The 27,359-nt window shown below is 36.5% G+C and overlaps 1 protein-coding gene across 1 annotated transcript in view; it reads right to left on the bottom strand.

Moving 5' to 3' along the window:
- si:ch211-168k14.2 (phospholipase D1) overlaps positions 1-27,359 on the bottom strand; it is a 208,137-nt gene that overhangs the window by 45,736 nt on the left and 135,042 nt on the right. The window contains exons 15-17 of the mRNA XM_051926630.1: positions 11,855-12,098; positions 2,452-2,556; positions 986-1,111 (exon numbers count right to left, since the gene is read on the bottom strand). Of these exons, the coding sequence (XP_051782590.1) occupies positions 986-1,111; positions 2,452-2,556; positions 11,855-12,098 (475 nt within the window). The remainder of the gene's footprint in view (positions 1-985; positions 1,112-2,451; positions 2,557-11,854; positions 12,099-27,359) is intronic.

Raw genomic sequence — 27,359 nt, 5'->3', positions numbered from 1 at the left:
AGAGAGTGGTGTTAACCACTGCACTACCATTCTCCCTTCTGTATTAATAGTAATTAATAAATAATTGCATTTTTCTATAATGTAGAAAAAGCGTTTTTTGATATATTTTGTATACTGGAGTGTTAATCAGGTGACAAGTCAAAGAGACAGGTATATCATTTGTTACACTGCTAGATTATGACGAATGTTTTCTAAGATTTTTCCGGTATGGAAGACAGAAGTTTCAAGGTAGTTATACTCACTAATTAAGATGCCTGAGAGTTAAGACATGTTGCATATTGTACACATGGCAATAACGACCCTATAAACCTACCATTCTCTTTTGTCGGTGGTTGGTGTGGTCTCTAGCAGTCACACTATTATATGAGAGTCTGTCTGCGGACTGAAACATGCAGGGTATGCATAAAGCCAATGCGTCTTGTTTATTAAGTTACAAAGTCGTTGATTTGGACTGGAGCGTGGGCATACAGTCACTTTCTATGGACACCTTATGTGGCCTTTATGGTGGCATAGACAAACGACCACTGACATTGGGTATTTTCTTATGAATGATTGGAGAACAGATATATGTGGAATAAGTTTTGTGTTTTTCTCCTGATGGCTGTTATGTTAGTGTGATTCTGAATGGAGTGAAACCACCTAAGTTCATGTTGAAAAAAAAGTCAAATGTTAAATAATTAAAAAAATGTATAATAAGAATGCATTGTCTTTTATTCTAATTTGATTTGCATCCTAATGTTATGCAAAAGTTGTTAGAACCATATTATACTATATACAGTATTCTTCACACTAAGTAATCTCCTTTTTTGAATGGACAAACTCACCTAAATAACTACAGCTAGCAGGACTTAGAAGCTAGCTGGTATCCTTTTACGAATGGAATTATGAGACTCAACAGATATCAAATCTCTTTCCAGATTCCAAAAGGTTTAGTTATTTTAGTTTCATAGCAAAGCTTTACAGATATCAAGAAGAATTACCATACCATCAAAAGGTTTATTCAGTTCCACCCAGTCTTTCAGAATGAAGTTACAATAATCTTTGCCATGCCAGATCCTTGCCTCCCCAAACAACTCCTTGTTGCTTATATGACTTCGTATGGAGCTGTTATCTAAAAAGAAATAGTTCAATGGTGAGCCATGTCTGAAAAGACTTTTTTCATTTCAATCTCTTTTCAAGCAGCAGGCTAGCTGGTGTCAAGGGCCAATACTGAATGAGTGCACAAAATGGCACCATAATTTGTACTGTAAAGCTTAATAAACTCACATCCTGACTGACATTAAAATGCTACATGGTTTGAATAATGTGAGTAGTGCTAATATCACAGCAGGCTCTAGAAATGGAATAAAGAGAAAACAATGCTTTTAAAATAAAAGCCAAGACTGTCATTTCATTTTTATTTTGCTGTCTTAATACAATGGTGTACTGTATAAAGTATATAAAGTTTTTTAAACTCTAATTTGAGGTATCAAATAAAATGTTCACTTTTTTTAGGTATTAACAAATTAGGAAATTCTCCATTGAAAATCCGTTCATTTTTTGGTGTCTATTCAGCATATGCGCCTTCACAAACATAGCAACAACCATCCACAGGGGGCCAACTGTGAGCCCCCCTGTTAACCCACCATTCGAGTTTTGGTGATGTTGGAAGAAACCATAGACAGAGGACAATCACACTCTCTAAACTGAATGCTTTTCCAGGAAAAAAAATACAATTTCATAATACAGGCAGTGTTAAAAATTGTTGTTGTACATATCACATTGGATAAATAAAAAGGTAATTAATACATTAGCATAACAATTAACATGTTGTGAAGATATAAAGTATTTAGTTTGGGTTTGTCTATTTCTTCCAAATTATTAATTACAATATTAAAGAGCCAGAAAAATATGAGAACTTTTTTTCAGCTTCTAAGTAAAAACAATACTGTATTTCAGATATAGCGGCACACCTTTGCAGTTTCAAATGACTGTTTGTTTAGGATTTGTATGTCCTTCCCTGTGTGTATGAGGTTCTCTTTGGGAACGCTAGCATTCTTTCTCACCTAAAACACACACAGGTTAGTTTGACTGGCAGCTTTAAACTAGCAGTAAGGGGTGCAAGGGTGGATATGCCCTGTAATGGGCTGGCATCCTGCCTGGGATTGGTTGATGTTCTGTAGCAGAAACTGCCAGCCTGGGCTCAGGCCCCTTACAACACTACAACCAAATATGTCTGTGCAGACAATGGATAAAGTAATTGATATATTAATTTGTATATTATGTGCAAAGACTGTAAATATTTAACTACCCAACTGCAATTTTTAAATGGGTATCATTTCATTATCAGTATATCCTTTTTAAACCCCATTGAGCATTAGGTGGGAATCAACCCTAAGTGGAGCGCAAGTCCATCAAGCTTTCTTTATTTTATAATTTTAAGTTAGTCATAATAGACACCTTTTAGTCATAAAGTCAATGAACACTGAGTTTGAAAGGAACCCGAGTCACTGGATAGGTAAGAAAGGCTCTTAGTGCGAAATTCTTGCTGATGTGATTTACCAGAGCTGCAAGGATCTGAACACAAAAAATAAAACATGCAATTTAAAATTTCATGTTATAAATATATTTCAATATCATACTGAAAATGTGAAATTCATTAAGAGCTGAAGCACACATATCTGCAGAAAACTTGACCAGCGTTAAATGCATAAATGTGTATTAATAAAGCTATGAATAGTCTACTATACTGTGAAACAGCAAATCCTGAAGCCCTTCAATCAAGGCAGACTCTAAGCTATCTTGTCTGCGTAGGTCACTCAGAACAGTGTAATATGGTTTATGCTGCAAGATGCATTCAGATATTATTTACCCACAATTTCACTGGAACAAAACAACATAAGAAATTTGACTAACGAAAGGAGACCATTCAGTCCATCAAGCCTGTTTGTTTAGCTAATAGCTAAGCTGTCCCAATAGTTCATGCAGATTTTTCTTAAAGGTTGTTAAGGTTTCTGCTTAAACTACATGTCTCAGTAGTTTGTTGCAGAGTCATGGGCAAAGAAGTGCTTCCTGACTTCAGTTTTAACTGCACTTTCCCTTAATTTCCACTGAGGTCCTCAAGTAAGTGATTCACACTTAAGCTGAAAAAATGCTGCAGAATCTACTTTATCAATGCCTTTGAGGATTTTAAATACCTGTATTAGGTCTCCATGCAGTCTACTCTGCTTGAGACTCAAGGGTCCTTTTGTTGCTGCTGCCCATCATAGATTTCCTGCCATGATACAAACAATTCTAAGCTTATTTATGGTTGATCATCTAAGATGGGTTGAAATCTATGTCATCAACGCAGACCTCTGTGTTAACATTTTCAGCGCACCAAGTATGCCTCTGTTTGGTATGGGATTTGTAAAAGCAGTGTTAATGTTTGTGATGTGTCATCTATTGAAAAAACAACTGCCAGGAAGATATGGAAAAAGATGATCCACTGTGGAACGAAGTCGAATGAAGAAGAAGAATACATTTTATTACTAAAAATGTTTGCAATGCGCCACCTGTTGGAGTGACAGAGATATAGCAATTGGACAGACACACAGACATTATCCTTTTATTGTGGTGGAAAATGTGATACTTCTTAAATGTCTAACATACAAAGAACATAAGCTAGGTTGCATGATTGCTTTATTTGAAGAATACTTCATTAAATCAGTGACTGAAGTTTTGTGTAGTGAGCAGAAAATGAGTATGTATTAGCACAGTTGCTTTTTTATTTTTACACAGAAATATTAAATTTTTGTTCAGGGGTGTAATTTGAAATGTCCTGCAGGTGTAGAACATACAGGTGCAAACCAAAGTTCTGAGCCTCACTGGAAGATTTTAGCATGCATTCCAGCTCCTGTGACCTTCCGGCATACTTCATTTTATGGAGGGCCATTAACCCCATTATCACAGCATTGAGGACACATATCAGCAGACCAAAAACTATCATGTGCACCAGACAGATGGTGTTAGCTAGCCAAGGCTGCATAGCCACCAAACCAGATGAACTATGTCTTCATTTTTCCTATTTCTTTTTGCAGTATATAGTATCTAAGTTTATTTTAAAATTGATATGTTATTATCAGTGGTTAACAACCAAATATATTTGATTATAACATGTGTGAGAATGTTTACACTGTTTACATTGTTTCTCATAAAAGAAATGTAATTACATAAATATACACAAAAACTGACAATATAATGAATTTCAAGAGGAGCAACTGATCATGATGGCATGCTCAAAATATCAAGTGTATGGGGGAAATGCAACATTCTGTGCTGGCTTTTTATTATATACTACTGGCAGTACAAAGCACAGTTCTCTTAGATGCACTTACTGAAACTGAAGTTGCACAGAAGAAGGAATGGATCTGTGGAGCATGCTCATTAAATGCTTCTTCATACAATCATTTTATTAACACACTCGTTCTGCTTTGTAATAATGAGTGCAGGAGCTTATCACTGGAGATTCTGTGCAAGGTGTCGGCCAAGGGCATGGTCACGGTCACACACACTCACAGTCACACTTACTCTACTTTAAATAGACCTGCTGTACCTAGTAATTTGTCCAGTATTAGGCCTAATCTGTGGCCAATTACTTGTATTCTCTTTCTTGTTGAAAATGCACTGACCATCTGCTGAGTGCATTTACAGTTGTTTGACTAGATGTTGAAGTTTATTCACAAGATGCTCAATAGTTTGCTCACTGCTAAGGTATTTTTATGTAATTTGGTATAAAGGGTAAAGCTCTACACTCTACATCACAGGGTTTTCAGTTCAACTACTCCCTTGAGTGACCCTTAGCATATTTACCATCCAAATGTTAACACTTGTATTTTATCCTGATCCTGTAAGTGATATTGGGTAAAGGTGTTAGTGAAAAATATACAACCAAAGTACTTCTTATTCCAAGAGGTGTCCAGTATGTGTTTTTGGGCACTGCATATGTTTCAAACTGATTAAAGCAGATTTTCAGGACCTTTGACACCTTCCTTTCAAGCATTTGTGTGTTGCAAATATTTCTCATTTTCTAAGAATGAGAATGTATTTTTATTTACTTTCTTTTTTTCCCATTGGCCTAGTTGCTGGTTATCAATCCTTTGTTAGGTGACTTGAAATTTCCAACAGTTTTCAGAATAAAAGGAAGCTTACAATATTGATTTTCTACTATTTAATGTGTAAAACTGTTTCTATAATTTTAATCTTAGACATACAAGAAGCCATGAGTCATGCCATAAGAAAGTCAAATTCAGTCACCCTAGGTGTCCATGCTTTAGTTTGTTTCTTCACTGAAATGCAGCTATACTACAGTCTAATACAACTTCAGGTTTTTGTTGTTGCCCTTGTCCCTATTCATCTTCCGTATTCACTTTATTATATTTTCATGTCTGTTTAAAGAAGATACTTTATAAGGAGCCTCACACTACAATGGAAAGTCAACTTTACCTATTTTCCTAATTCTTAATTTAAAGAATTTATTATTTTTCAGTTCTGCAATGTCTGACTTCTTTCTTTCTTCATCCTTAATTTATGGATTTTGATTGTTTTGATTTTGATGTTGTCTCAGTTAATTTCCATGGATTTTGCTTACCTCACATGTATGACCTTTCCTTCATTAATCTAGACCCAGATCATCAATATAAGATTAATACATACTCTTTCAACACAATGTATATAGGTCAGTGCTCTGATTTGTTATTTATTTGTTTTTACTATTATTAACTTCCACCTTATATGAACAATCAGGTCTTATGGATAAAAACCTCAAAGGTCTAATGAACCTTAAATGGTAACTAATAATAATAATAATCCAAAGGTGGCAGTATAGTTGTACATTGTCCTGGGTGCAACGTTCAGTCACTTTTAAATTGAAGTGTTCTCTTTTCACACTGAAGAATCTATTTCCTTCTTATATGGTTTTTCCTTAAATTGCATAACTATGGTTTGAAGCAACAATAATTTTTATTGTGAACAGGTTTCCTCCCTTTTAATTGAGTTTTCAGTCATTTTTAGGTGAGTTTTCACATAGTGCACAAAGCACATATTGGAAATACCCCTGTCTGGCTGTTTGTCTGTTCACATGAAGCAACTTTGCCACCCACACACCAATTTTGTTGAGATTTGGAATACTTATTTTTCAAAGAAATTTGTCAAGACAGTTCAATTTTTGTTCAGATATCTTGAACAGACTGCACTTTATGAAGTTTTAAAATTTCCCACTGGAAAGCATTGGTGAGTTTGCAAACTTGTCCATCTTAAAATGGAGAAACGTTCTGTGTGACATAAACTAGGAATTAGATAGATAGATAGATAGATAGATAGATAGATAGATAGATAGATAGATAGATAGATAGATAGATAGATAGATAGATAGATAGATAGATAGATAGATAGATAGATAGATACTTTATTAATCCCAAGGGGAAATTCACATTTAGTTTACTGTTTCAGTTTTAGTCCCAGATAAACTCTAACAAATGCGGCAAGCACCTGATGTTCTTACCCATCGTCTACCATTTGCATTCCCATTATAAAATAAATTAGTTCCTTTCCAAGTTCGCACTTATTTATAGAATTTTGACAGATGAGTGGGTTTTAATTAATATTAATAGCTAGACAGGGAACTTATTTCAGTTCATTTTCTCCTTTCATAAGTTAATATTGATACTAAGTTTATCATAGTATTGTTCATTTTGTATTAATAGATATTTTCCAGGCGGCACGGTGGCGCAGTGGGTAGCGCTGCTGCCTCGCAGTTGGGAGATCTGGGGACCTGGGTTCGCTTCCCGGGTCCTCCCTGCGTGGAGTTTGCATGTTCTCCCCGTGTCTGCATGGGTTTCCTCCGGGCGCTCTGGTTTCCTCCCACAGTCCAAAGACATGCAGGTTAGGTGGATTGGCGATTCTAAATTGGCCCTAGTGTGTGCTTGGTGTTTGTGTGTGTCCTGCGGTGGGTTGGCACCCTGCCCGGGATTGGTTCCCTGCCTTGTGCCCTGTGTTGGCTGGGATTGGCTCCAGCAGACCCCCGTGACCCTGTGTTCGGATTCAGCGGGTTGGAAAATGGATGGATGGATGGATATTTTCCAATTGCTAATTATTATTAGATACTACTCTATTGGATATAATTTTAAAAATTCTATGTTTACAAAAATTGAACAGCAGTCACGGACCCTCCACCATTAACTCACATCAATCAATATCATTTTCACATCACTTGAATTGCAGTCTGTTGTGTATGAAAGCTATTGAGCCACCACAAGCCTATTTGTGCTCCATTTTTAACTTTAATGTGTAAAGTGCTGTTAAAAAACTCATATTTAAAATAGTCTACTAACACATGTAATTTTAACCCAGCCACAGGGGATGCACAAACCAGTGTGTTTCTTCGTGCCGGTCCCAAGCCCGGATAAATGGGGAGGGTTACGTCAAGGAGGGCATGCGGTGTAAAATTTTGCCAAATCAATATGCGGACAACAATACAAATTTCCATACCAGATCAATCGAGCCCCGGGTTAACAACGACTGCCACCAGTACTGTTAGCCAACAGGGTGCTGGTGGAAATTGGACTACAGTTGGCCAAAGAAGATGATAGAGAAGAAGAGGGGGGAGACATGTCTGGAGGCAGGAGGAAGGTAAAGAGAGTGGAACTGAGGGTAGGAATTTTGAATGTTGGCAGCAAGACTGGTAAGGGGAGAGAGTTAGCTGATATGATGGGGAGAAGGAAGGTTTATATATTGTGCGTGCAAGAGACTAAATGGAAGGGGAGTAAGGCCAGGTAGATCGGAGGTGGATTCAAATTGTTCTGTCATGGTGTGGATGGGAGGAGAAATGGGGTAGGAGTTATTCTGAAGGAACAGTATGTCAAGAGTGTTTTGGAGGTGAAAAGAGTGTCAGACAGAGTAATGATTATGAAGCTGGAAACTGGAGGTGTGATGATGAATGTTGTTAGTGCATATGCACCACAAGTTGGGTGTGCAATGGGTGAGAAAGAAGATTTTTGGAGTGAGTTGGATGAAGTGATGAACAGTGTATCCAAGGGACAGAAAGTGGTGATTGGAGTGGATTTCAATGGGCATGTTGGTGAAGGGAACAGTGGAGACAAGGAGGTGATGGGTAGGTATGGTTTCAAGGAGAGGAATGAAGAAGTTCAGAGGATAGTGGATTTTGGCAAAAGGTTGGACATGGCTGTAGTGAATACGTATTTTAAGAAGAGGGAGGAACATAGGGTGACTTACAAGAGTGGAGGAAGATGCACAGAGGTAGATGACATACGAGGGGGGACCCAAAAATAACCAGAATTTTGTTGTTGTTAGGTTATTTATTTATTTTCGGTTATTTTTGGGTCCCCCCTCGTACTATGCAGAAGAGTTTATCTGAAGGAGATTGAAGACTGCAAAGTGGTGGCAGGGGAAAGTGTAGTTAAGCAGCATAGGATGGTGGTCTGTAGGATGGCATTGGAGATCAAGAAGAGGAAAAGAGTGAGGGCAGAGCCAAGGATCACATGGTGGAAGTTGAAAAAGGAGGACTGCAAGGTTGAGTTTAGGGAGAAGGTGAGAAAGGCACTGGGTGGTAGTGAAGAGTTGCCAGACAGCTGGGAAACTACAGCAGATGTAGTAAGGGTGACAGCAAGAAGGGTGCTTGGCGTGATATCTGGACAGAGGAAGGAGAAAAAGGAAACCTGGTGGTGGAATGAGGAAATACAGGAGAGTATACAGAGGAAGGGGATATTTTGATTTGTTTTCAAAAACCCAAGATGAAAACCAAATTGTGATGTCACATAGATGCGGTCTGCAGCTAAAAAGTCAACTTCTTGGGTACAACAAGCAGATTTTATTTGTTTCTTGACAATGTGTGCTGTGTGGCTGTACTAATTAGACTTTGCTCTGGATAATGCACCTCTGTTTATTAGTCATTTGTACATATTTACATTTTTAACATTTATTTAAAATATGGGTAATAATAATTAAAAATTGTTTCTAGCCTACTCTATTCTCTTTCTCTCCTCAGTAGCATACTATGATATCATTCTTTATTTCCAAGATATTTTTTTCCTTCCTATATGAAACACGCAAGTGATATTGGCAGCCTACAAATCCAACGCTAAAAGGATTTTGTTGTTTAATTAGAAAGCCCAGCACAAACTTATACTCTTCAATGTCCATTGCTGGTAGGCAGTTACAGTAGTGGCCTATTTCTCCAGAACAGTGACTGTATCTGTTTCATTTTTTAAATGGTAATATCTCAGTGATAATATCATTGGAGATATATATAGAATCTTTTCAAATTGTTCAGCATGAAATCAAGAAACACAAAACCAAAAATAGAAACAAAATCCTGATACATATTAAAAACAACCAAAAAAAATCAGAAACAATAAATGCAGGAGAGAAGCACACAAGCAAAATGACAAGTCCGCAAACAAAATGAGAACATGCAACATAGCAGGAACAGAAAATGAATTATGTGGTCAAACAAAAACAGAACACTAACAAAAGGAGCAGCATAAAAACAGAAAAAAGCAATATCTTTTCAAAATGAAACAATGGTCAAGGTATGTCACAGTGTTAAAATCAATTAAATGACAGCTTTTAATACTGAAGGAAGTAAAGCAGTAGGATTAAAACCCACTTAGTGTGATACAGGAGTTCAACTCTACTTTGCCACAACATAACAAATGAACTTTTTAACAGCAAACATAAAATGGGGCAAATGCAGCCACAAGTTATACAGAAAACAAATGTGGCTTCAGAGATTTAAAAGTCTTTTCTTAGTCTAATCCTGACCCAGTGCATTTTCTATGTGATTAGATCTCCAAGCAGTTTATGCTTTTAAGCTAGCTGTGAAATGAAATTTCTAAGTTGAATAACTATTTCAAGGAAACATCTTCAGTAACACTTCAGCACTCCTGCATTATGAATGCAGCCACAGTTTGTAACTAAGATCATGCCTAATTCTGTGGGTGAAATTATGTGGCATTCTTTTTTTGGTGTTAAAAATGATGCTGGCTTTTTGGCTTTCCTGCAGTACCTTATGCAGATGTGCATCATGCTGCTTGGATGTTCTGTCATCGAAAAGAGTATCATTTATCAAGACCCTATAAGACTTCTGATACCATTCTACTCTGAAAATGTTCAGGTGTAGAGGCAATGCTGGTAGGAAGTCTTGTGTAAAAAATACATTCTAATGGGTGTAATAAATGTAATGGTTTAAATTTGCTTAAATCCCATATTGGCGGAAGGTTGATAGGGTACATTTATTCCTGCCAACATGCTGAGTCTCTCCAAATGAGAATAGTATGCATTTTTTTTCACACATTAATTTGTCTAGTTTAGTAATATTGATACATACAGTACTTGTACATCACCATTATGTACTCCTGTGCTTTAAGTGTTCTCTTTTAACACAAACACAGATATTCACTTTTTACTGGTATATAGATGTTTTGAATGGTGACTGCCACTTTGTGACATTGTGGCATAGGCTACATCTACACTGCTACATTTTCCTTTAAAACCACCATTTTTAAATGAAACTGGTCTCTGTCCACACTAGCATTTTTATGAAAGTATTTCCATCCATAATAAAATGACTGAAAACATATATATATTATACTGTATATATATATACACACAGTATATGTACATTCTCCGTACTTTTAAATGAAAATGTAGCAGTGTGGACAGTCAGTTTGGATCATACTTTTTTCATGTTTGTTACCTTTCCTGTTTTAGTATGAAAAGTTCCTCCTAAAAACTATGTCCAGTACTAGCAGTACTAGCTGTCATATTGGGATCACGGCATAGACTTCTTTGCTTGTGATTTAACTGCCTTGCCATTCAATTGAAATTGTGGGTGCAACAGCAGCTCCAAATCTATTAGACCTGCTAGATCTGCATCTAGCCTGACTACTGTAAGATTGTTATGCAGCATTTCATAATTGCAGCTACAGAGATCGAGTGTTTCAAGTTCAAATTCCATGCCTGATTATTATCTGCGTGTGGAATCTACATGATCTCTCTGTGTCTGTCTGAGTTTTCCACACATTGCCAGAGATGTACCTGTACATGTTAGGTGAACTGACAATTCTAAACGGAGTCCTTTGTGAATGTTGGTGTGTACATGAGTGGAGTCATTAATGGATGAACAGTAAGGCCAGATCTACAACAAGAGTGGTTTGGGTATGAACCCTGCGGCCCCTGCTCGCTAAGGAAAGTTTGCCTATGCAAGGGGAAAAAAAAAAGCCTAAAAACAAGAAAAGTTAATGTTTTCACCAACAGGCACTCACAGCAACATGCTGTCCAGCATCCATCTCTACCCCACTTCGATCGTCATGATTATAAACCTTTAAATTTAATAAATCTGTATTAAAATATTTAATAAATATTTGGGTAGGTACTGTATATATTAACTTATTGGTGTAGAATTATATTTCTCATCATTTTAATTGTACATTTTATTTTCTCAGGCACTGTTTTCATCAAGGAAGGATGCAAGAGAAGCCTACACACATCACAAAAAAACAAACACATATAAAGCTAATGAGTACTTAGTTTTGGAAAAACTGTACCAGTTGAAATATATCCTATATAGATATAGATATATTGTACATTGATATGTAAACACATTTTCTGAAAAATAGGCTTTTGTCTGATTGATCACAAGAAAAAATATAAGAATCACAATCCTAGTGAATCATATCTAGGTTTACACAAATTAAAGAATAAATAATAATTGGCATTACTGGAACAAAAATACTTCAGGATTCTACATGGACTGAAAATCCAATCAATCATGCACCAGTAATGATCTTGCAAACTCAGTAATGGAGTGTAGACTTACTAGATTCAGGAATGCTGGAGCTAAAACTATAATTCTCTTCTGTACTGTTTTCTTCAGAATGCTTGGTTTGAAGCTTGTGTCTCTGTAGATTATGATTGCAGCTTTCTTCTTTCAAGGATTTGTCATTGTCTCTTGTGATTCTATCAGATCTTTTTGTGTTGTTCCATCTCACTAGATCTTTGAGTTCATAGTTGCTCTCAGCATCAAGTCTTCCTTCTTCTTCTTCAACTATAACTGCTGATTGCTGTTGAAAATCATTATGGCATTCCAAGTTATATAACATAGTTGAAAATAGGTATGTGACAAAATCTTAAGTATAGAATATTTTTAAACTATTGATTGAACTGATTAATAAAGACAAAATCAGATTTTTGTCACTGCCATGTTGTACATGAAATTTTTCTATTGGCCTTCAGGTAAAGTGTGCAATGCTATGCTTTATTTGCCTTGATAATGTTTGGTTTTATTAGGAAGGTAGGCTGTTGGATTTGCCTAAATTATCCTAAATATAGGGAATGACATGTGTATTCCCACAAGATGATTAGACAGGGGTGTCTTTTAAGTCATTTTTCAGAATCAGGTATTAGTCAGGAAACAACACTGGACAGAGCACATGACAGGCCAGACTTCAGCACACACTCACAAATGCTCACTCCAGACCAGTTTAGGGATACCAGTCAACCTACCTAAGCCTTTGCACAAGCAAAAAATAAAGCAACTATGGAAGACGCTTTAACATACAGAGGAAAAACATTCACATTTTTAAAATAAGGCACCATGAAAATCCCAGAACTATTAGGCAGAAACTGTCTCTGCAATCGTAATTTATCTCTGTATGTCAAACCTGAATATTAATAAACCCTATAATCCCCAAATACATTTCACCTGCGTTTACTCTTCTCATATTGTGCCTGTGTTGGCTTCTAATAAAAATTATACAGTAATTTATCACTAAACATGAAATTCATGCATACCATAATAGGAATACAATTATAGCCAATGTATCTTTATGTCACATTCATTCAAACTTTGAATTTTTAATGGGAACTCTTATCTGTCTCCTTTCCACATATTCTCATACAAAAATATTTGAATGCTTGTTAACTATCATGATCAAGTCTTAATAAAAAAAAAATAGAAAGCATTTCAGTCAAAAGTTTTAATATAGTAAATCATTTTCTCATCTAAGTTATTCTACTTACAGCCACATCAGAGAACGTTAATTTGAGGTTTTATACGCAGCAGTATACCAGCACACTTTGTTGCATTCCCACCTTGCTTGATGATCTATTTACAGAAAGGCCCTGATGGTACCTTCTAGCAGTCCCAAGATTCACTTACTATATGGTTATCTTTTTCTAATAAAACCACTTGTCAAAATCCATCCATCCATCCATTTTCCAAATCCGCTGAATCCGAACACAGGGTCACAGGGGTCTGCTGGAGCCAATCCCAGCCAACACAGGGCACAAGGCAGGAACCAATCCTGGGCAGGGTGCCAACCCACCACAGTTGTCAAAATCATAATTTTCAAAAAAATTTTAGGAGATACCTTCCTAATCGCTGCTGATCAAGCAATAAAGCGGGCTCACTGTTATAATTTCTGCTTCAGAAAGAACCCAATGCACATGGACCAGAATGGTAATAGATAGATAGATCTTTATTTGTCGCCAGGGGACATTTGGCTTTTTACAGACACTCTTTAAATAAATAAATATCTGCTTTCAATTGATAAAAATAAGGGAGTCTAATTAATACTTATATATTGTGAGGCAGATGAGCAGATCCTTTAGTGGTTCATTGAAGTCCTCAAAGTGTATTTGCAAGTATTTGATTTTTTTCTGGTTTCTTGGATTTTTTTTCACTTTTGTTCTTGGCTTTGATTTTTGGATTATGTTTTTTGTCTTGTCTGCCCTGAGTTGCCTATCAGGCAAATCCTTTTTCTCTTATTTTCTTGCTCTTTGACATTTTGTGCTTCTTTTGTGACTTACAAAGAAATATCTTTATCTGAAAGGATTATCATTTGCCTAGTCCTTAAGTGAGACATTTGTATGGTTCCTCTCCCTTGAAAGGCATTTTTGATATTTTGGGATTTTAAATTCAGGATCACAGTTTAGGCTTGTGCAGGTCAAAGCCTGCCTATTGAATCTGAGGCCTAGTTTCAGGATTGAGGCCTGGTTCTGGGCCTTTTAGGGGCCTCATATCCTTTTGCAATACTATTTTGTTCAAGAAGATGACATCAATATTCATCCATGCATCTTTCCATTGTCATATTTCAGCCAAGATTCCTCCCCTGGCCAGAGTTCAAAGTCTTGTTTGATGTCTTTTTTGTTTATTTTTGTGTCATTTATTTGTGTTAATGTTGCTTTTGTTGATTTGTTTTTGATATTGTCTATAAGCCTCCTGTGTAATGTTCCATGTGCTTTGTGGGTGGTCCCCCTAGAGGCCGGGCCAACTGCTAATCACCACCGGGAACTGCCCTCTGCCCTATAAATAATGAGGGTCTTCTTCAGTTCCTGGCAGTTCATTTTGTAGGTGCTAGAGTGTTGGTGAATTTACTTATGTTTCACTGAATTATTAGATTTCTGGATTTTTGAACCTTGTTGCTCTGTTTTAACTATGTTTCTGAATATTATAATTGAAACTTGTTTGCACCGGATTGCCTTAGTGTTTTGGGGCAATTCCTTTGCTTTGTGTGCTCCACAGAGCTTCTTTGTTATTGAACAGCATTTTGTAAATAAAGTTTTACTTTTATAAAGATTTGGTACTGGCCCTTATTACTAGCCTGGGTTTGACAGTAATATCCCTCCCCTCCAGTGGGTATTTCATGGAGTGTTTTTGGGACTTATTGGGAATTATGTGCTTTGGGACTCCTAGTCCATTACATCCATAAATACTCTGCATGATTAAAAAATAAATTAAATTCCAGTTTTGGAAATTGTGCATATTCTGAAACATAGAAACCCCTACAATCAGGGGCTTCAGACCTTTGCCTAGTGATTTGTGTAAAAGAGGTTTATGTAATAATAATAATAATAATTCTTTGCATTTATATAGCGCTTTTCTCACTGTTCAAAGTGCTCAGCAATTGCAGGTTAAGGGCTTTGCTCAAGGGCCCAACAGAGCAGTGTCTCTTTTGGCATTTACAGGATTCGAACCGGCAACCTTCCGATTGCCAGTGCAGATCCCTAGCCTCAGAGTAGACAAGTGAAGATGAATCACAGATCTGTGGCTGGTTCCTGTTTAGTCTGCTCATGCTAGTACTGTAACTGTCGACATTAGACAAAAGAATTTGAAAAAGTGTACTTAGTTGGATATAATGAGCCGCATCCTAAACATATAGAGTTATCAAAACACAGTATTATTAATTTACAGCATATGCTAATACCAGTTGCCCACTTTGTACTGTAATTTGCAACTTATTTTTTTAGTTATGTGCAGCTGCACCTTTCAATTAATGTATGTTCTGTGTTACCCTAAGGATAAAGAAAATGCTGAAAGAAGGAAATGAAGCTTACAAAGCCAAAATAGAAAACAATCTCAGAATAGCATGAAGGATATCTGGAACAGAATGGGCATAATTACTGGACTCAAGCAATCCAGGGCTCAGGTGCTAGAAGAGGTTGTGGATAAAGCTAATACCCTGAACCAATTTTTTATAGATTTTCCCTCCCACTGTCGCTTTCTTCCAATGACCAATCTCCTCGCACCATCCCTACAACATCAACAACACCTAACATACCAACAGGAATGGCCAGTGACAAGCCCACCAGTGACCATCAGTGTGCACTATCAATAACTGAAGGTTAAGAAAGGAGACAACTCAGGAAGCTACACACAGGAAAAGATGCAAGACCAGAAGGAGTCAGTCCTTCAAGTTCTTAAGGCCTGTGCTGACCAGTTTTGTGGTGTCCTCCATCACCTATTCATTTTGTCCTTTAGGCTTCAGAAATCGCCACTGCTGTGGAAAAAAATATGCATTGTTCCAGTTCCAAAGGAGACATGTACCTCTTCACCTATTGATTGCAGGCCAGTGGCATTTGCATCTCATATCATGAAGACCTTTAAGAGACTAGTCCTGGACTATACGATTTCTCATGTGGTAGACCACCTGGACCCACTGCAGTTTGCCTATTGGACAAAGATTGGAGTGGAGGTTGCAATTATCTATCTGCTCCACAAAGCTTATTCTCACCTGGGCAAAGCTGACAGCACTGTGAAGGTAATCTTTTGTTTTCAGTGCCTTCAATACCATCCAGCCATCCCTGTTAAGAGGTAAGGTCAGAGATATGCAGGTGGATGAGCCTACGGTGTCCTGGATAATGAAGTATCTGTCAGGTAGACTCCAGTTTGTGTGGCTCAAGGACTGTGTTTCTGATACAGATGCGAGCAACACTGGAGCACCACAAGGAACAGTCCTGTCTCCTTTTCTCTTCACTCTGTAAACCTCTGACTATAAATATAATACCAGGTCATGTCACTTGCAGAAATTCTCAGATGATTCTGTACTTATGGCGTGTATTGATAAAAGGGATAAGACAGAGTATAGGAGTCAGGTGGAGAACTTTGTTTACTGGTGCAAAGAGAATTGTCTGGATCTTAACATCAGCAAAACCAAGGAACTGTTATTGACTTTCACCACACCAAAAGCCTCTATGTCTGCTCACTATTCAAAGAGTGAATGTAGAGGTGGTCCACTCCTTCAAGAGGTTCACATTAATGACATATTAGACAGCTCTCAGAACACATAAAATAAAGGGCAGAGCAGGCTCTTTTTCCTTAGAAAACTGTGTTCCTTTAATGTAGGAAGTGACATCCACTACATCTTCTATAGCTCTGTGATGTCCAGTGCTATTTTCTACTCTGTGGTGTGCTGGACTGGTAACATCATTTCAAGAGAGGCCAACCAAATCAACAGGCTAATTAAAAGAGCAAGCTCAATTACAGTATATGACACTATCTGGACTCCCTGGAGATCATAACAAAGGAGAGAATTAAAACAAAACTGAGTACCATTATGAACAATGCTGCACATTCTCTCTCTGACAGACTAACGCAGCCAATGAATCTTTCAGCAGAAGTGTGTCCAGAAACACTACTGGGGCTCCCTTACACCAACAGCAATATGCCTGCTTAATGCCTCACTGTGACTGTGACAACCAAGTCATCAACCAAACTTTTCTTTCTTTTTTATTTTCTTGCTTTATACTTATTCTGGTGTGTGCTCAGACCAAAGTATTTGTGCATGTGCATGCATGTTTATTTGTTTATTTATTTATTTATCTACCTATTCATTATTTATTTATTTAAAGAGCTTTGGTAAAAAGCCAACTTTCCCCCTGGGGACTAGTAAACTTTATCTATCTATCTATCTATCTATCTATCTATCTATCTATCTATCTATCTATCTATCTATCTATCTATCTATCTATCTATCTATCTATCTATCTATCTATCTATCTATCTATTTATGCACTTAGATAATGTTAAGTTGTGTCCTCTAACACAAAAGAAGAATAGATTGAAGCAAAATTCAACATTAGAAAAAAACAGGTGTCAAATTTCTGTAAGAAACTGCACATAAAAGAGTTAATTTATCATGAGAGCCAGAGCCTATGTGGGAGGCTTTGGGTGCAAGACAGGAACTGACCCATGATGGAACAACAGTCATCACAGGACACAATTATGTATGCATACCCTCACATTTACTCATATGTAGATGGCTAGTATATAGTCAACAGAGCCTCCCTAAACTTTTAAACTCTGGACTCTAAATCCCGTTTTAAACATACACTTCTGTATATTTTTAAAGGACTAGTACAGACTAATTTTAACTCTACTTTTACTGACTTGAACCTTGTATCTTTTAGATCATTCTTTTACAATCATAAAAACAGATTGTTACAAATGTTTTTTTTTTTTTATTAGACCTGGGCTAATTAGGATCAGAATGGACAATCAGCCTGAGAAAGAAAAGAGCACTTATTAATTATTCTGGTAATTATTGCCAATTCAACACAAAGTGAGTAAGTATGGGATGTATGCTACATATAAAAGGAAAAGCAGAGCAAGGAGAGCAGAGAAGAGAACAATGAAAGGAAAACCCAAAGAAACTGGAAAACCTGAACAACAGTCTGAAGCAACTCTCCACCTAGGCCTGAAAGACTTATTTTCCATTAGCTGTATTTTCTACATCAGTATTTTTTTAATAAGCCTTTTTTTTGCAATGAACTTAATAACCTTTTAAATCTCTTTTCAAACAGATTTTTTATTTTTGCTACCATCAGTTTTATTGTCCATCGATCCATTATCCAACCCATTATATCCTAACCACAGGGTCACAGGGGTCTGCTGGAGCCAATTCCTGCCAACACAGGGCGCAAGGCAGGAAACAAACCTCGGGCAAGGCGCCAACCCACCGCTGGGCACACACACACACACACGCATACACACACCAAGCACACACTAGGGACAATGTAGAATTGCCAATGCACCTAACCTGCATGTCTTTGGACTATGAGAGGAAACCCGGAGCACCCGAAGGAAACCCACACAGACATGGGGAGAACATGCAGACTCCACGCAGGGAGCACCCGGGAAGTGAACCTAACTGTGAGGCAGCAGCACTACCCACTGCGCCACTGTGCAGTAATAATTTTATATTGTTTGACTGGATCAAGGTATATTGTTGAGATCACCTGGTGTTGGTGATTGCCATAATCCCACAGGAGTTAGCAGCTGAGGAAAAGACATTTCCCAACAGTAGCAGTACAGTGAGCAGGTACCTGCTTTGGTGATTGGTATAAGTGTAACTTAAGTGTTTGGTCTGCTTGTGCTAAGCTAGTAAGTCTCTTTGCTTAAAGCAGCTGTCCACATGCACTTACGGCTGTACACATGGAGCACTGCAAAACAGCTAAGGCAAATTTCCACAACTATACATCAACAAGCACATAGATAGATAGATGATAGATAGATAGATAGATAGATAGATAGATAGATAGATAGATAGATAGATAGATAGATAGATAGATAGATAGATACTTTATTAATCCCAAGGGGAAATTCACAGCAATAGACAGCAAAGAAAAAAAAAACACAAAAACACAGCAACGATTGAATATTTCAGTTTTGTACTTTAAGTTATGGAACATGACATATTTACACATCTTACTGATAGTGTGTACAGTTCCCATAAAGTTTTGTTTCTCTTTGATTCCTTACCAAATACCAGAACTTTTCATGTAGCTGTGAGGTGATAATATTGTCCAATTCCCTACTATACACATCTCTTAGAAAAGTAAAAACTGAAAAGATCTTACCTGCAGACTAATTCATTCATTGATTCAAACTCCACAAGACTTATCTATTAGTACCTGTATTTATGATAACTAATGTGTAATGGTTCATAGAAGATCACAGCTTCTATTTGAAAATGGCAAATGTCAAAACAGTATCCTCCTGATATGCATAATTTAATTATGTCAAAGATCACTATGCTTCTTAAGAGAATTTTAAAGGTTATCCTGATTGCTGTAACTGTTTCATGTAAATTACAACTGAAAGTACTGGACTGTTTTAACAAAAGAGCATGAAAGTATTGAATATAATTAGAGATTTCTAATTAATTACAGAAAACAAGTACCAAGTAATATATAAGAAAGTTTATGGAAATACAAAATAATTTACATGTGGGTCTTTAGGCAATTAGCAAACTCACTCATCCATTAAGAAAGTTCATGTTTAATATAATCCTTGGAGTATCACAATTCTCACATGACACTATCCAGAATTTTAACTAGCAAAAAAAAAAAAAACAATCAATAAATAACTAGTGCATTTGTTGATTTTTTTTTTTTGTATATAAGCAATATTTTGTTTGTTTTGCATTAAATCTATTAAAATTTTCTTCTGAAAATGCACACTTCTAATAAAAGTTAAATTACACTATATGTTTTAAAAGATGGTTTAGGATCACATTAGCCAAAGCCCCAGTACAGCTATTAAAGAGATATTGTAGTAACGGGAAATGTCTAGTGTCTGGCCTTGGACATTATGTTTGCACGTTTCAGTTTGCTGGATGTGAAGATGATAAAATGAGACTCCAAGTGCTTTCCTTAAAACATTAAGTACCATTAGAAATGGAAGACCCATTTTAAGATGCTGTGGCTCTAAAAATAGATTAGTGTGCATTTGTGGAGTTAGAAAGACACAAAACGCCACAATATTTGATTGTGCGGTGTCTATGAAACTGAAAGTTTATCCATCTTTTTTGAAAGCAGTTAAACAACACCCACATAATGGATGACAAGCAGTTCTGAATACAGTTGCACCTTACTTGTGCACCTTACTCAGTTGTGATACTTCGTGCTCTCCATCTTCAGAAGAATAGCCTTTCTGGATCATTTGTATACAGAATGTTAAAAAGAGGCAAACTTAAGAAAACATTCCTCTTTTGTATGCCTGCACTTTATCTGTTCTGCTCAATCTTTCCTTTAATGCTTGCTTCTATTAATTCACCATTGCTACACATGATATTTACTGGCCTATAGTTACTAGGGTTGTTATAATCATCTTTTTCATACTCTCTTTCGTTTTTGCCTTTTCCTTAAACACTTTGAAACATCACCCGGTCAATATCTCTTCTTAAAATGTTGACCCTTGGATAGAGTGGATGCTTCTAGGCATAACAGATTTCATTCTTTTAAATGCTACTTTCACTCCGGCCTCTTCTCTCTCTCAGTTTTAGTTTAATTAATTTTACCCAACTCTTCCTAGTACACTTTACCTCCACATTGAATGTTATTTTACTACTAAAATACTGAAGGAACCTCTGTGGGCCAGCTCCTCTGTTTTACACAGTATTCATTTGCATCCCCTTTTAGCCTTTCTTTTGACCTTTTTAATCATTGCCCTTGTATTCTCATAAGCTCGACAATTAATAAATGACTTAATTGTCTTGTATGTGTCATACAGCTACTTTTTCATTTGCAATTTCTTACTTAGCTTATCACAAATATTCATCATCTGCAGATTTCTCCTTAAATTTTGGGATGACCTTGACTGGCATTGTATGCACAAGTAATAGATAGTACAGTACCAAACCACTGCAGCCATCTCCATGCCTACGTTTGTCCCAGGTTGTTTCATTTAGATTTTGCTTCATTTGTTAAATATTTGCCTTACTAAAATTAAATTTAGCAACCTTAGGTTTTGTGAATACACTGTACTGTAAAACTTATTAGATTATGATCACTGGATCCTAATCATTTGAATACCTCTTTCCCTGAACTCTACCTTGGTTATTACAGAATAATAAATCTAGACAGGCTTCTCCTCTCTAAAAAAGCTACTGATTTCATTCATATCTACCTTTTTCTTTGTTCTGCTATATGCAGTGTCATGCACATGCACATGGGAGACAGTTTAAGATCTTGGATGATGGTAATTACCCATTAGACTGATGCCTTCTCTTCTCCTCCCTCCACAGAATGCAAGATTGACAGCCACTCCATCTCTAACGTTACTTTAAGGCAAGAAGTTTTTAGTGTATTGTTGATTTTATTTATTCCCTGTTTTATTAAAATTAATGTTAATTCTCTTAAATGAACATTTAAACTCCTTTGTCTCGAAAGTTCCCAGTTCTCTTCTCAACTAATCTACTCAAACACCTTATAATACATTGGTATCCCTCTGGGTCAAATTTAACCCGTATTGGAAGTTTACTTCCCACCTGTCCCAAAAGGCACTCGATTGTCCCATTAAGCATTACCCTTCTTCTGGTGTGTAGCACAGGCAGAACTTTAGAGAAGATCACCTTGTGGAACACAGTGCTAAACTGTTCTGTGAAGGTACTGAATATACAGTAAATAAAAGTGAAAAATATTTTAATGTCTCCAGTCAACATAATGTGCAAGTGTTTGGAAGGAATACTCTATGCACAGAGAGATCAAGGAGTTGGAATCTTAACCTGCAGAATCCCCACCCAATGGGCACAGTATCAGAAGCTTGTAATTGGTAATATTATAAAGTTGATTGAAAAATTATCAATAGTTTTTGTTCACAAAATGTCAAAAGCCACACACATTCTCACGGCAGCACAATCCATTGCGTATGCATGTTTTCTGCAAGGTTTTGAAAACTGGCAACACCCAGCGTCAAAGCAGTGCTACTGTTCCTGTGTGGTTTCCTTTCTTTTTTAGATTCACATCCCTAACGCAGCTTTATCAAATACGCTGAAATTAACCACATATCATTTATAAATTTAAGGCATCTGATTGTAATCAACCTGTAACAATATAATGGTCCACGGAATGTCCAAACTGTTCCAAATACCATAGCTGCTTTAGCGTTGCTACTCTCAGTGACCCACTCATAGTATTTTAACCCACTGTTTCTGAGTGTGGAATCACAGCTGTACAGTAGCTGGTCGAAAAGCTCTATGTCGAGAGTGCAGAGGATTATTGGACTACAGCATTTAGTTCTAGAGAACATTTATAGCATATGCTACCTCAGCCATGCCACAGTCTATTTGAACTTCCTCCATTCGGCAAACACTTCAGAGCCTTTCCTATGGGGATCTCGTGGTTCAGAAACAGTTTCATCCCAAGAACTATAAATGCACTCAATCAGTCCATCAAGTGCTGCTGGTAGAACTCATTGTACTTATAAGTACAATTACCTCATTGTAAACTTGCACTACAGTTGTAATACTGCACAACCTGAGCCACTTTATGAACCATTTGAACTATCTGTACTATATGTACATGTATATTGTACTTATGCTTTCATATTGTATATTTTTCATTGTTTTTAATCATATTATTATTATTTTATCATTTTATAGAAAAATAAGTTTATGGAGTATTTGCAAATTGAATCTCATTGTACCATACAATAAGAATAAAGGAATACAATTCAATTTAATAGAAGCTTCTGAGTCGATTTAGCTTTCCAAACGCTATCTTCTTGGAGCCCTTGATATCATTTTTAAGATGAAATGTATTAAAGTAGATATATTACATTATACAGATAAATTTTAGCTTAATTTTTAATAAAGTATACTGTTAATAATTAAATGTATGGGCAAGGTGGCGCAGCGGTAGTGATAAGCTGGCACCCCATCCAGGGATTGGTCCTGCCTAGCGCTGTATGCTTGCTGGGACTGGTGCAAAAGGTGAAAAAAATTAAAAAAAATATGCAACATTTAGAATGGAATATGTCAAACTGAGATAATATGGTCTTTATACTGTTGCACAATTTATGTAAGCTACAAAGTTTCTAGGAGTGCTATCCATGGCAATTGTTAATGGAAAAAGGCTACCACAGGTCCCAAGGTGGCAACAGAAATAAATAAAATTACAAATGAATTAATTTATAAATAAATAAACAACACAAGGACAATGACATTATAACACCACTCCTTTCGTCTTGGCATCACAAGGGAAAGGAATGAAGTGAAACAAAGAACAATTACAAAATCAGTAAAAGAAAGCAGGCCATGGCCTTCACCCGACTGCTGCTTATGTACTTTTATTGCTTTCTTTGTGAGCCTAAGAACAGTACAATAACTTTAACAACACTAACAGAATTTCAGAAGATTTTTGGTCTCAGAATTAATTTGAATAAAAGTGTGCTCTTTCCAGTGAATTCTCAAGCATACAATATTAGATTGGACACCTTCTCTTTTATCATAGCAGACCAGTTTAAATACCTAGGGGCAAACATCACAAATAAACATAAAGCTCTTTATTCAATAAAATGTTGCCATCTGTATGAAAAAAATTAAGCAAGATTTGCATAGATGGTCAACCCTTCATCTTACTTTAGCTGGAAGAATTAACATTGTTAAGACGAATATCCTTCTGAAGCTTCTCTTTTTATTTCAAAACATTCCAATATACATCAATAAATAATTTTTTAAGAAATTAGATTCAACCACAACTTCATTTATTTGGAATTCAAAATTTGCACGTATCCAAAGAGCGACCCTACAAAGACCTAAGGCTGAAGGTGGCATGGCTCTACCTAACTTTCAGTTTTATTACTGGGCAGCAAACATACAAACTACAAAATCCTGGACATGGACACAAATAGATGAACATATGCAGGCTTGGTCTGCAATAGAAATAAAATCCTGCAGTGCTCCTTTACGTTCCTTGCTTTGTGCCCCAATAAATGCAGGTTATCGCCAATATACTAATAACCCAGTTGTGCTTCACTCACTCAGAATATGGAACCAATGTAGGAAGCATTTTAAGATGGAGAAGCTTTTATCTGTGGCACCTCTGCATGAGATACACCTTTTTCCACCCTTGCAAACATATGCAGTTTTTAATGTCTGGAAAACATATGGGATTAAATCACTTAGAGATCTGTACATAGACAACTTCTTTGCCTCCTAGGAACAATTACATTCCAAATTTAACTTCCAGTAACACATTTCTTTCACTATCTTCAAATTAGAAACTTTGTTAAACAGAACCTGGACGATTTTCCTCACCTCTCACCTACCTCTATACCGGAAAAAATATTGCTCAGTCTCGAGGACTCAGCCAGCATTTCTGCAATATATAAAAATATTTTACAGTCCCTCCCTTTCAAAGATCCAAGAGGACAATGGGAAAAAGATCTCTCACTCAACATATCATATAAAAGGAGTGGAAGGTAGCAATGCGGTGAATTCACTCGAGTTCCATATGTGCAAAGCATACAATTATTCAACTCAAAATTATATAGCGAGCACATCTGTCTCGTTTAAAATTGTCCAAAATGTTTCCAGGGAAAGATCCAACATGCGAATGCTGCAATCAAATTCCAGCCTCACTGGGTCACATGTTTTGGACCTACACCAAATTAACATTCTTTAAATGCCTTTCAGACAGCCTTGGTGTCACAATCCCTCCTAACCCATTAACAGTTGTGTTTGGTGTTCTTCCAGATGGGCTTAAAGTGGAGAAGGACAAACAAACTGTGATTGCCTTCACTACATTATTGGCACGCAGACTTATCTTGCTAAATTAGAAGAATCCTAACTCTCCTCTTTTAAGTCAGTGGCAGGATCTAATCAATAACATTTTAGATTAAGCATTTAAAGCACTGAGGAAGCAGATTCTCCCCTTTTCTTTTTCTTCTCCATTTATCTTTATTCACTTATTAATTTACCTATTTACTTATTTTTACTAGCTTTACGTTTTACTCTGCTGGCCATGCACTCTTTCTCAGGGTGTGGGGTTGATTTGTTTTTGATTCTGTTTTTGTAAAAAATAATCTATTTGTATGGAATGTTGTGTGATTTCAATAAAATCAATAAAATTATAAAAAAAATGTTTATATATGTTCACCTGCTTCTCTACTTTTTTTCCTGTTCACTACACCACATGACCATATGTCTTAAAGCCAAGATGGTGTTTTGCTCCCTATTAATACTTTGGTCTTTTTTATTTTGTTTTGCAAATGCCACTGTCCAAACTGTATTTAGTTAAATTACCTTACTTATTTGAATATGTATTTTATCATCACTCCCTTTCAGAATAAAAGTTTTATAATTTTTTCACACTTATTTTAATTAGATTAATGACAATGATTCAACTTTATTGTCATTGTACAGGTACAATGCAATGCAGTTATCACATGCCCCTTGGGGTCAAAGCATAGGGTCAGCTATTGTACAGCGCCCCTGGAGCAGTTGCAGGTTAAGTGGTGAGGACACTGATGAATTACTTACCCTTTATGCCTGGCCAGATATATCCATTTCTCCCTGCACTGCCACCTTCTGAACACACTTTAAAGAAAATACAAACTCCTTCTGCCAACCCTTACCCCTTCACATGCTCAAAATTGATACCATGAAACTGAAAAAAAGATGAAAAAATTCTGAAAAAATTATTAATCTTCCCATACTGGCTGTCAAAACAAAGTCTGAAGAGCAAACACTGCAAATAAAATATAAACTTGCATGAAGGCAAGAAAAGCACAAACATAAACTTTCCTAAATCAATAAAGAAGAACATTCTGTATCTCAGCCAAGGCAACAGTCAATAGCCAAAAGTCAGTGTTCAATAGCCAAAAACATATCAACTAGCTACATCATTACCTGGAATGACAACTGCACTCTACAGATAAAGGGTAAAATAGCTCAATCATTGGTTAAACCAAGCTTTCAACAATGCAGAACATTTATGAGAAGAAATACCTTATGACAGTACTTTCTGTCAACACTCAGTCACCACAAACCGCATGGATGGAACCCGAGAAAAACCATGACACCTCATTTACCACTCTACTATTCATCAAATAATATTGTAGCATTCAGTGTTGTCGTGATAGTTGTAGTACTCAAGGAACCCGTTTATTGTTTACTAGCAAAATACCCGCGCTTCGCAGCGGAGAAGTAGTGTGTTAAAGAGGTTATGAAAAAAAAAGGAAACATTTTAAAAATAACGTAACATGATTGTCAATGTAATTGTGTTGTCATTGTTATGAGTGTTGCTGTGTTTTATATATATAAAATACACACACACACATATAAACATATATATACATATACATATACACATATATATACATATCTACATATATATATATATATATATATATATACATATACACATCCACATATCAACATATATATACACATATATACACACACACACGCTTTATGGGTGATGATTGTTTTACTCTTTTTATCTTTATTTTATTTTATTGTAGAATCAACTCCTATCTGCGCACAGCAGGGCAGCCGTGGGCGGATGCGTATGGTGTATTCACTCCATGTTATCGTGCATTGCGCTGTCAGTGTTATTTTGATAAAAGAATTTGAACAACATATAAGAAGCGTATAAATTATTAAACAGTAAAACATTAACATTTAAGAAGTAAAGTTACATGAAGTACTACTGCAGTGCCTTCGGGTATACCTCATTTTTTGTTTGCCCATTACATGCTTAAATGTATACATTTTTTGGTGCACCTACCCGAGAACACGCGACATATAACCGAGCGTGGGAGAAGCATGGATTTTAAACACGCGTTGAGTTCATCTGCTGGTCTCCCTCGTGAAATAACTGGTAATGTTTGACTAAAATCTACAGCGAGTAAAACGACATTACCTCCTATTTTTTTTTTTACGATCTCTGAGATCTTGCTTTTTTCGGTTCAAGGCTTCATAAGCTCTTTTATGTTGTATGGTGTACTTATCCCAAACCATCATCTTTGAATGTTGCAAGACTTTCGCCTTGTATGTAGATCGGGGTAATTACATTCATTGCATTCCTAGTCTGAATCACAATCTGATTGTATGGGTGGTTACCTGGCACTGTAGGGTTGCCACCCGTCCTTTAAAATACGGAATCGTGCCGCGTTTGAGAATGACATTGCGCGTCCCGTTTTGAATCAATACTGGACGGGATTTATCCCGTATTTTTTTTATCATTTTTTTTTTAAAGCAGCGTCTCATGCAAATCATCCCACACGCATTTTATGAAGATGCCTCCTTTCCTACTTTGGA

This window comes from Erpetoichthys calabaricus, chromosome 4 (assembly GCF_900747795.2).
Source record: "Erpetoichthys calabaricus chromosome 4, fErpCal1.3, whole genome shotgun sequence".
Lineage (NCBI taxonomy): Eukaryota > Metazoa > Chordata > Cladistia > Polypteriformes > Polypteridae > Erpetoichthys > Erpetoichthys calabaricus.
Note: the sequence above shows the minus strand (reverse complement) of the source record. Positions and strands in the feature narration are given on the sequence as shown.